Below are 12,173 nucleotides of genomic sequence, written 5' to 3'. Positions count from 1 at the left end.
TGCCGCCAAGCAAGAGCCGCACGACCTGAATGCTCTTCCATCCAGGAAGCCCAGAGGCACTCACAGTATAACATCATTACAAATGCAAGAGAACACAAAACCACCTGACAGGTTTCCAGGATGCTGAGATGTGTGTGCGTGTGTGAGATAAAATCATGGGGCTACAAAGGGTATACAGCAGGTTGTTTCTCATGCTTACAGCTCGTCTCACTATGTCTCCGTTTATGTCTTAAGGCCAACCAGGTACCTCTCTGCTATACAGCATGAGCAAATGAAAAACTAACCTTATCCAATTGATAAAAATTACTTCAGGCATAGTTTAGATAGACCAAATAGGTGCTTTGAAATCCTCTAACTTTTTGATTCCCCTTCCATACCGATTGAGCATCCACACCTCCCTTTTTAATACATTGTCCTGGATAATTATAGCCAGAAGCATAGGGTTAATTGAACTGAATTGGGTTTTTCAATATAGTTCATCTATAGAGCTATCGTATAGAGTGGGGGAACAATACCTAGCAAAGGAGCTGTAATAGCAGGGGGACTGGATTTTTCAATGCATGCCCTTTAACAAAGATTTTCAATTTCCACTTTATTCATTTGCTCGCAACAACGGGTTTGAATTTACAAAGCGATCGGTTCTCTGTTAACTTTTATAATAAGCCGTCTTTACGCCAACTGCAGATCTGTTAAGTCTTTGATGTACTCAGCCCTTGGATAAGGTTACAGTTAGTATTTTTTGACTAACATTAACTAATCTGGTTACTATGAAAAGATGATTATCAGCTTCATCATCTAGGACTTAGACATGCAACTGTGTATTTAGCTTATCAGGTGCTCTTAAACAAATGTATTTAAGTAATTTACCCATTGGGGATTAATAATGTATATCTTCTTCTACTGAACAGGTGTTCATGAATCTAGTTTTAATGATAAACACATGTACGTATTTGTTTTACGATGATTAAGCACATTTGGGTATGGTAATAAGACTTCATGTACACATTTATTTTCAAGTGTGTGCCAGCCCTCAAAGTGCTTTTACATATTCAAGCCAGCATTATTATGCATCAACACATTCATACAGAGGCAGACAGAAAAGGTGCCACCTGGAATCGGGAGTCATTTGGAGACAATATTCTTGTCAAAGGACACATCGACAGGCTGACTTGTAACATCAGCAATACATTTATAATGGATGTATAATGACTTTTATATTTAAAGCATGTTCTGGCATTGTAAAAAATAAGCAAAGAGGTATAATTTATTTGTGTAACTTTATTTACAAAGAAAATTAAGAGATTCCCATTCCTCTGCATGGATTACACTGATGGATAAATGTGTTCCAGCCGGCAGCCTGCAGGGAGAACAAGAAAATAGAGCAGAAAGGGATGAGATGACATGCATGCACACACCTGATGACAGAAAAGCAATTTCTGAGTAAATACCAGCAAAGATAAATGTGACAACAACTCTGACCTGCTCCCACCTGATACACATCTACGCTGCAATAAACTGTCACATTAACTTGCATTAAAGTGCAGGCTTATCTAAACATAGCATCAATATCAACCCACATGACATTTATCAGACACACGGGTAATTCATTTAAGATATGCCGCTTAGCAAAAGGCTAAAGAGGAGCAGCGAAGGAACGTTATTGTCTGAGGTCACTGTTCAAACCAAGGCTGAAGTAAATGTCACATCCTGACAGTCTAATGAAAGCAGATATGCTGTATAAACATGGCAGTCATAATTACCTTGAAGGCTGAGGAATAGCACAGGTCCATTTTACTTCTTCAGGATCTGATGTCTGACGACAAGGAAGGGGAATGCAAAGCCACTGCCGAAGTACAGCACCATCATGCCGAGCAGACGCCACTTGTTGGCCACAGAAAATGGCAGGTTCTGAAAAAAGGAAAAGTGTGTTATAATCAGTGGTTCGTTAAATTATTTATAACTCTTGGTTACAATATTCACTGAAGGTTGGCAGCGTATTGTTCTAAGAAATGAAAAGGTACTATTGCAATTAACACGTTTTTTTCAGGATAATTCTGAAAAATGTGCACGATGTCTATACAAATAGCCATTATAAAGAGGTTAATTAATCAAATATAAAAGCCTAGGCGAGAAATGAAAAAAGAATCTGGGTAACAATACATTTAAACAATCACGTATTGCCTTTCAAATTTAAAATGAGGGGAAACAAAGTGGCTCAATGATAAGAATGCACTTCTCATTCCCCAAGTTTTTTATATTTATTAATTTTTTTGCCAGATACTGTATGTAATAGAAATAGTGGGACAACTTGTCAATAATAGTTGAAGTATTTGGGTGTGCAATTATGTGCATTTATACACTAAACAAAAATGTATACCACAAAAAAGTGAATTATTTAATATAAATATAAACCCATACCATATGAAGGGGACACTGACAATAACATGCCTTTATATACTAAGCAACAATAGAAATCTAAACCATATGAAGGGGGCACTGAAAAGCAAGCACCCTAAGCAATGATTACATTTATTTATCCACTTTCAGAAAATATAGGGATGTTTAAAATTATACAGGTAACTCCCTAATCGTTAAGAGCACCTTTCTACAGGTTCGCTTGTTGTTAGCATCCTGCTGTGACCTTAAGTTTAGCCGAAAATACTAAATAACTCCGCTTTAGGCATTTATATTACCGTCACTTCAAGTGATACTGGCTGTATTAACATTAGTATCTTAACAATATATCTGCTCATAATAAATGTATAGGAGCTAGTCAGATAACTTCACACGTCCTTTCATAGTTTGCTAAAGTTGCATGCTAACGATGTAGCACCGAGGAGTTAGCTTACGATAGCAGGTACATCAACAACTTACAGCCTCTTAGCTTAAATGCTAATGCTAACCAGAAGGTCGCCCTACCACACTGCCCAAATCAAAGGTTGCTTTCAGAAATTCCTACTCATGTTAGATTATAAGGAGAAACTCTATACCCGTAGCTAATTTACCTAGAATTACAATCACTTTCTAGTCAAATTATGGACATGACCTCCAAGTAGCTAACGTTAGCCTGTGGACACATACAAGGCCGGATATAGACAATATTACATTTTAAAGAATAACGCTGCTCTAAGGAGATAATCTTACATTGCCTGGTCCTTCAGCATAGGATGAAGAACGAACAGCAGACGTTGTGAATCGCCTCACAGCTTGTCCCAACATGATTACAGTCTGGTTGCTTGTAGCTTCTCGGCAAAACGTTGTTATCTGCAACCTTCTTGATTCTGTAACCGGTGGAGGGGCGCAAAGACTTATGGGTATCGGATGAGGCTATAGCTTGTGGGAAATGTAGTTCCAACCCATAAGACGCGAAAATTGTATTTTATTATTCTCTAGGGGCAAGGAAATTAGTTAAATTGTGCAAAAGTAAAAAAGCCCAACCATATTACACATTTCCAAACACCCTAATTCCTGACTGACCATTTTTGTTTTGTTTTTGTTTTCTGTTTTCTGTTCATATAATGCCCTCAGTTTTGAATTAATGTTATACAACTGATGTTATGTGGCTTTTACAGAATCAGAATCAGAAACGGGTTTATTGCCAGGTAGGTTCACACGTACGAGGAATTTGACTTGATGTCATGGTGCATACATAAAATATGATGTATTGGAATAATTGTTTAAAAAAAAAAATCTAGTTGCAGGGGATATGACTTAGGTATAGTGAAAACAGTGGTTATATCCTTAATTAATGTAAAATAAATAATAAATTGTGATTGTGTGAGTGTGTGTGGGGGGGCTTCAGAGTAAAAGACTATCGTTTGATAAGCTATCTGCATTTGCAGCCGTCGGATCAAATGTCATGGCTATGCTCATATCTAGAGTAGACACAAGCACTGCTGCTACCTTTTTATTGATTAATGCTCTTGAGCACTTTGTTAGAAAAAGTGGTGGTAACATTTCTCCAGATTTAACATCAGCATAGCAGAAGACAAAATATGTCCCTCCCCTGGGTGATGAACCTCAAGCACCTGCATGAAAAACCAATGCATAAACCTCTGGACTACCAATGTGTTTGTAAAAGAATGAACGCCCAACTATAGCTGTTGTTGTGATGTGATTTGGATTGCATTTGACCTTTAAGCACACAACGAGCACACAGGTATGGAGGACAGAACATCACATAAGTAAAAAATAATAAATGCATAAATACAGGAACATTCGGGAATAAATACAGGAATACAAAAATACAAGAAAAAATAAATGTGAAAAAAACCCATAAATAAATAAATGTGGGAATAAACGCAGGAATAAATAAATACAAGAAAAAATAAATAAATATGGAAATAAATGAATGTATAAATAAAAAAATAAAAATGTAGAATAAAACAGAACACACATTATTATACCTTTAATGTATTTCTTCATTTATTTTCACTTACATTTATATATTTATTCATTTCTGTGTCATAAAAACGACATTTACTGTAATGTGAAAAAAAAAAGTTGTACTAAAACTAAATGGCCCAAAAAATTATAATAAAAATAAAATGATAATATAATACATAATACAATCATAAAAACTTTCTTGAAAAATTATATATAAAGATATTTAGATGTTACTAAAACAAAAACAAGTGATAAAAATAAGAATAAAAAAAATGATCGACACTCTTAACGAGGTGACAAAAAGGCTCAAAAAAGGCACCAAGAAAATCGCTCACTAAGTGAGGAACAAAACTTACAAAATGACTGAGAGCATAAATCAGGCTTGAGGCAAGGTGAGTAATCACAGGCACGCTGACTACTTGCATAGGGACAGGACAAGACGAACTGACACAAAACAAGGGGAGACTGGGGAATTTAAAGAAGAGGTAACTGGGCACAGGTGGAAACAATCAGGGGCGGGGCTGGCGCTGATGAGACAGACACAAGGGTAGGGAGTCAAGGAACCTGGAATGAAACGTAACAGGTGAGTGTCAAAACAAAACAGGAAGTGGGAGACAATAGAAACATTGACTAAACAAAAACATGAAACATGACTAGACTCAACACTTTTGACGGAACACAACAGTAGCCCCCAGCGGCGGACTGGGACTACAAATCAGCCCGGGACTCTCGACCGGCCCACCTCGGTACCGCAAGTAATCACCGCTAGTAAATTGTCAACGGGGGGGGGTACTAGTGACTTATCCGGTCGGCCCACATCGTCCGGTCGACCCACTTCAGTACCGGCCCATCGAGATTCGTCCCGAACATCCCGATGGCCAGTCCGCCCCTGGTACCCCCCCCCTCTAGGGCCAACTCCTGATGGCCCAGGCTGATCATAAAAGTCCTGAATGAGGGTCTTGTCCACAATAAATGATGCAGCTACCCTGCATCTTGCCTCGGGACCGTAACCTTTCCAGTCCACCAGGAATTGCTTGCCCCGACCCCTATTTGGGACCTCCAGCAGCTTACGGACCTTATAAACCAGTAGTCAACCAAAGAGCCGGGGCGGTGGAGGGGGCTTGGAGGCGGGGGCTTGGAGGCGGGAAAAAGTGTGCTCTCATACACTGGTTTGATCTTGCTGACATGGAAGGTGGGATGTACTCTCATAGATCTGGGAAGTCGTAGGCGCACAGACACAGGATTGATGACCTTGGACACCGGGAATGGACCCACAAACCTAGGAGCCAATTTCTTGGAGGCGACATGAAGAGGTAGGTCCTTGGTGGAAAGCCAAACCTTCTGACCCGGTCTGTAGAGGGGAGTGGCCCTGCGATGGACGTCTGCTACAGCCTTCATCTGAGCCAAACTTCTGAGTAGGGACTGACGAGCACCAGCCCAGATTCGGCGACAGCGTCTAATCATGGCATGGACCGATGGTACCGTTACTTATCCTTCGTTGACTGAAAACAGCCGAGGCTGGTAGCCATTTGCACAATGGAAAGGAGAGAGACCTGTGGCCGCCGTGGGGAGAGTATTGTGGGCAAACTCAACCCATGTGAGGTGGTTGCTCCAGGTGGTCTGGTTCTGGTAGACAAGACAGCGTAGCGTGGTCTCCAGTTCCTGGTTCAGACGCTCCGACTGTCCATTGGATTGAGGGTGATAGCCTGATGACAAGCTGACAGTGGCGCCTATGAGCCGGCAAAACTCCTTCCAGAATGCGGAATTAAACTGTGGACCCCTGTCGGAAACAATGTCACTAGGAAACCCATGGATCCTAAATACCTGGTTCATGACCTCTGCGGTACCCTTGGCAGAGGGAAGCTTGGTTAGGGGAATGAAATGAGCCATCTTGGAGAACCGGTCCACCACTGTCAGGACCGTAGTTTTGCCTCTGGATGATGGGAGTCCTGTCACAAAGTCCATGGAAATGTGTGACCAGGGACGTTGGGGAACCGGCAACGGCTGAAGCAAGCCCATCTTGACCTGGGACGAGGTCTTATTCCGAGCACACACAGGACAAGCCGCTACGTACTCCGCCACATCCTTCTTCATGGCTGGCCACCAGAACCGCTGTTTGATCCTGAACATGATCCTTTTAACACCAGGATGGCACGAAAGCACAGACGTGTGAGCCCAGTGGATGACCTTGGAGTGGAGAGACACAGGGACAAACAACAGGTTGTTTGGACACTCGCTAGGTGCCGGGTTCAAAAGATTTGCTTGTTTCACGTCTAACTCTACTTGCCAGAAAAACGCTCCGACCACACGGTGTAGTGGAAGGATGGTCTTGGGCTCTACGGCAAGTGGTTCTGGGTCATAAAGGCGAGACAGAGCATCAGGTTTTCGGTTCTGGGATTCGGGACAAAAAGAGAGTGTGAAATTGAATTTTCCTGGAGTCTTGGGTTGGCCAATTGGAAACTGCACTGACTTTGGCAGGATCCATTTGTATCTGATTAGGTGATATTATGTATCCTAGGACACCGTTTCTGCATGGAACTCAAATTGTTCTGCCTTGACGTACAAATGATTTTCAAGCAGTTTCTGCAGAACCTGACGGACATGGTTAACATGGGTCTTAGAGTCCGGGGCGAAAATCTAAATATCATCAAGATATACAAACACAGAAACATTCAAAAACTCCCGCAGAACCTCATTCACAAAAGCCTGAAACACAGCCAGTGCATTGCACAATCCAAAAGGCATTACCAAGTACTCATAGTGACCACTCTGAGTGTTGAACCCTGTCTTCCACTCATCTCCCTTCCTTATTCTAACCAAGTGATATGCGTTTCTTAAGTCTAACTTGGTGAATATTTTGGCGGATTGAAGCAGTTCGAAGGCAGAGGACATGAGTGGCAGTGGAATGAGTGGCAGTGGATAGCGATTCTTAACAGTAATGTCATTGAGAGGACTGTAGTCTATGCAAGGTCTCAGAGACCCATCTTTCTTTCCTACGAAGAAAAACCCCGCCCCGGCTGGTGAAGATGAAGGGCGGATAATCCCTGATTTGAGTGAGGAGGAGATGTAGTCGTCCATTGCCGCTCTCTCTGGTCCTGAGATAGAATAAAGTCTCCCTTTGGGAATGGGAGCTCCCGGTAGGAGATCAATGGGACAGTCAAAAGATCGGTGAGGATGTAGCGACATGGCTTTTGATTTATTAAAGGCTTCCTTTAAATCGTGGTAACATGAAGGTACTTTCTGTAGGTCAGGATAATCAGGATGATCTTTAATAATCCTACCAGGATCAGTTGGTGCATTAACAGCTCGTGAATGTTTACATCTGTTAATACAATCCTCCCCCCACCCCTTAATTTTCCCGGAGCGCCAGTCAATGTGTGGGTTGTGGATCTTTAGCCATGGGGAACCAAAAATAATCGGGTGCTGAGCAGATTCGAAAATGTGAAACTGCATAGTTTCTGTGTGGTCCTTATTTACAGTGATCTGAATAGGCTCTGTGCAGTGAACAAAAGACGACCGTCTAAGGCACTGGCGTTAATGGGGCGAGATAGCGGAACAATTTTTATTTTCAGCTGTTTGACTATGCCCCAGTCCATAAGACTTTCGTCAGCTCCTGAGTCTATTGTTTCAAAACATTTTTTACCCTCGAGTGAGGGACCGCTGACAAGTTGCTGCTGCGCCTCCTCCGTTGTCTGTCGATTGTTTCGTGTTGTTTCATCTCGATCTGTTGAATGTTGTCTTGTGCAACTGGACTCCACACCCGTCTGTTACAAACCCGTCTGTCCCATCTAAGACTGTGACGATTAATTTAGCCGTTTAACAGTCTGTACACGCGCTAGTGCTACTGTGCTGTCACTCGGTAGCTTGAAGCTAGCCGGTACACGGTTCACCGTACTGGACTACTTGGGCTGTGCTCTCTTTCACCGGATAGCCTGATCTGGTGCGCCCTGCAAAGCACACCTGTTCGGATCTGTCCGCTGCCATTCTGCCAGCTCTCCTGGGTGCAAATCTCCGCCTGTGGATTGTTGCCAACACGAAGGCCGCCCCACTCGTCCCCAGCGCCATACGTCTCGTTTCTTCGCCTCGAGAGAAAACCTGCGGCTACAACCAACACGACTACTCCTCCGCCTCAGCAGTGCAGGTTTGTCGCTTCACTTCAACCATTTGGATCATTAAAACGCTGGATTACATTGTTTTTGTTTTTAACTCTCATCATGTGGATTTTTAAACTGCTCATATGGAGCGCTCTGTGTCTCACGGTAACGAGCACATCTCTACCGCTGCGTTATTCTGCAACGGAGCTGCTACGTCTCCGGTCTTACTCCAGGACCCCTCCAGCTCTGCTTGCCCAACACTCTAGTATTCTCAAACGACCAAGATACATTCACCGTGTGTAGTGGCCAATTGTCCAAAAGAAAATTAATGTTCAAAGGCCACTTTGTCTTGGAGGCGAGTTTGAGTATTGACTCGCGTATATTCAAGAAATCAGATACCTTGCTCGTTCCATTCAGGTGCTTTATTGAGATGTTCGATGGATCAGCTGGCGGCCCACTGCCGACGTGCAACATTTGTACGGTATTTAAACAAACAAACAAACAAACAAGATCCCTCGGTTAAACGGATGTGTGCGGTCAAAAACTTTTTCCAACTTCCTCTCTAGACTTCCTGCTGTGTCATGCTGGCAGCGTCATTTATACCTGAGCACGCTCCTACGATTGCTTTTTATAAATAATAACAAAACGTAAACTAGAGCTGTCCATAAGCAAGATAACACGTTACAAAACAGTAAAATAATAATTCATAGTTATTCAGCTCATTTAAGTTAAATTAAAGAATATTCAATTGGTTCACAAAACCATAATTCATTACCATAAAATAATGTGCCTAAATGGCTCTTACACCGTGGATCTGGACGAAACTTTGAGTACACAAAACACAACAATAACAAAACAATCCGCTCTTTCTGGTCCACTGAGCCACGCCCCCCTCGCACTGCCCGTGCTGTTAATCACAGCGTGTTATCCCCCCTGTCCAAAGCATCCACATATGCACAACTTACCTGTCTGAAACTATGTCTGTTTAACATAAGATCCTTCACCAATAAGGCCCAGCTGGTTTCTGACTTCATTATGGACAAAAAGCTTGATTTCTTATGCCTCACTGAGACCTGGCAACAGTCTGATGACTTCTCCCAGCTTAAAAAATGTTGTGGGGACAATATTGGCCTTTTCAAAAAGTGATGGGGACATGTCCCCAGCGTCCCCAAATGTCCGAACTGGGCTTTAAACCATGTTACTTGAAAGGATGTTTGGAACACACTTATGTTTATTCAGATTTTGTGTAAATTCACATATTTTATAGGTTTCAATATCATAAGAATGAAACTTTAAGCTAAAACAAGATATGCAAAATGTAGAACCTTTCATAAAGCGATCTGTGTGTCTATGTTTTTGTGTGTCAATGATTTATTTGATAGTCTTGGTCTGCTATATTTCACCTGATTTGTTTCTCTTTTGCCATTTGAAAAAAAACCACATCCTTTCACTATAAACATTTATTTATAACTTGCTCCTTGTGTCTGTTTGGCATCCACAGAGATTCTTGCTGTGAAATGTGAGATATGGGGAACACGTATCAAGTATTCTCCTGGGTCAAAGAAGAGTTTAATCAAACTGCCTGTTCGATGTTTTAAGCTCTGTTACTCATCAAATTCAAACTGTGAACACTGGTTTGACATTTAAAGTCTTTGAATGCCTTTTGTCTCATGTTTTCATTAATGAGTTCAGAGATGTCAAGTAACATGATGCATTTGCACAGCATCATTGTATTACGTGTTAGTATTGGATCAGTGGCGGTTCTAGAACATTTTACATGGGGTGGCGAAGGGGGGGCAAGAGGTCATGACAGGGTGGCATGGGAGGGCGGACAGTACGTGGTATTTTATACTGTATATATAACCTATTTATTGTTAAATCATGCCCTAACACAAGTGTTCTTAATGCACATGAGAAACAAGGTGTTCAGACAAACAAATTAAAATATAGTATAAAACAGCAGAAAATACTCATGATACCCTAGAATTCTGCTTACTGTAAGTACAGTAAAAGTACTTAGTTATAATTAAGTACACAAATGACATCACCCATCTCTTAAGAGAGCTAAAGGTGACATGTGCAGCAACACATTTCAATACATATGTGTCAATACTAAGAGCCGCTAGATTGTGCTGCTGTAATGGAATATGTATGCAAGGAGAATAAAAACATACGATGTGGTGGAGTTTCATCTGCCTCCTGATCCCTGCCTCTGTCCCTCTTTCTGACACTTCTTCCTCACATACATTTCTTCTTCTTCCCTAATGTCTTCATCTCCTCCTGGCTTCCTCCTGCTCTGACCCTCCTGGTCTCTTCAGTGAACTCTCTTTTCCTTTTCCTCTTTCTATTCGTCCTGATCACTTCTAAGATATGTATTTTTGTTGTTGTTGAATCACTCCAGCTACTCTGGCCTGCAAGAGTCTACTTGTGAAAAGCACTGGTACAAATGGTTGTATAACTTTACACGTTAGGGGCAGCTAATAAGTAGCATATAATAAATATAAAATCAGAAAGTATTTATCAAACGCACACAGGCAGCTGTGTTTAGATCCAGTTTGACGGTAAAGGATGTATGTTTTAATTTATCTGGCCTCATTGCTGTGATGTAATTTACGTGGATTTAATAGTACCGCATAGTTTAGCAAATAAAGTGATCGATCTCCCAGCTAGCGGTATCTGCGTAGTATTTTGTAACGTAACGTCCCAAACAGCGACTGTCTGTTAAACGATATCGATTCAAACGGCAGCGTTTTATTAATATTTTGTTTCAAGCTCTCGTCCTTAGTAAAAACAAAACTAGTGGAAGGGGAAATGCTCCCAGGGGAAGCTGATCCGCCTTCAGGTGCTGGGACAGCTCGGTCTCTCTGCAGCGGTGTGAGTCGCGGTCTGTGAACGCCGCTCCGCAGTTTAATGCAGGGCCGTAGCTACGTTTTGAATGGGCCTAAGATGACATTTAAAATGATTCACTTTTAATTATTGAACTGCTTGTTTCGTTGCTTGAGAAGCTTGTGGACATAGTGTAGGTTTGTTTCTACAAGTACAGTTTTAGGGACACAAAAGTTAGGGGGGCAGCTGGGGGGGCAAGGCTCTATAGTGGGTCCCCGTAGATCCGCCCCTGTATTGGATCTTCATTAGCTTCCTCAACCAAAATACAATTTCAGATTAAGAATAGGGACTTTGCTTTTCCATAAATAAATCAAACGCCGTTTAACATGTTTTTTAGGTTGTTGTATTTATGTTTTTTTTTCCATGTTGCAGTTCCACAGTAGCACATTATTTATTTATAGCAAAACAAACAATAAGACATTAAAATGTCGTGTTGATTTTGAAAATAATCACATTTGTAGAAATTATGTCTGAGGTTTGAAAGCCACTGGGACAGAGATGTAATGAAAAACAACCAGAAAATGACCTTCATCTGTCTCCAATGATGAGCCACAGACAGAATATGTATACAAACTTTACAAATCATTTTAAAATATTGCACATCGGATGGCCTGAAAAGATTTTTCTGAAGATCTTTCTGAATGAATTTAATTGCAAAGGAGGAGTGTAATGCCTTCTATTATAAGCAGCTAAATACATGCATAGTTAAATATCTCAAGTTCTTTAAGTTTTCTCAATTCTGTGTGTGATACCTGCAGCATAGTGTCAGGGCTAGCAGTAGATCATGTCCCAGGACAAAGTGAATGT

At 41.4% G+C, this 12,173-nt stretch overlaps 1 protein-coding gene across 1 annotated transcript; it reads right to left on the bottom strand.

Moving 5' to 3' along the window:
• Window positions 1-1,258: 1,258 nt before the first annotated feature.
• Window positions 1,259-3,315, bottom strand: LOC117472387 (cytochrome c oxidase subunit 7C, mitochondrial). Its single transcript, XM_034117538.1, has 3 exons — window positions 3,145-3,315; window positions 1,761-1,908; window positions 1,259-1,357 (listed from the first exon to the last, which is right to left on the bottom strand). The coding sequence occupies exons 1-2, from the start codon at window positions 3,217-3,219 to the stop codon at window positions 1,792-1,794; spliced, it is 192 nt and encodes a 63-aa protein (XP_033973429.1). The 5' UTR covers window positions 3,220-3,315; the 3' UTR covers window positions 1,259-1,357; window positions 1,761-1,791.
• Between the last annotated feature and the right edge of the window lie 8,858 nt (window positions 3,316-12,173).

The sequence above is a fragment of the Trematomus bernacchii genome, unplaced genomic scaffold (genome assembly GCF_902827165.1).
Source record: "Trematomus bernacchii unplaced genomic scaffold, fTreBer1.1, whole genome shotgun sequence".
In the NCBI taxonomy this organism is placed as follows: Eukaryota; Metazoa; Chordata; class Actinopteri; order Perciformes; family Nototheniidae; genus Trematomus; species Trematomus bernacchii.
This window is presented reverse-complemented; position numbering and strand designations above follow the sequence as displayed.

Coding starts and splice junctions, on each gene's coding strand:
- LOC117472387 (XM_034117538.1), bottom strand. CDS start 3,219: ATGTTGGGACAAGCTGTGAGGCGATTCACAACGTCTGCTGTTCGTTCT. Junction 1,909..3,144: donor ATGCTGAAGGACCAGGCAAT/GTAAGATTATCT, acceptor TCCTTTTTTCAG/AACCTGCCATTTTCTGTGGC.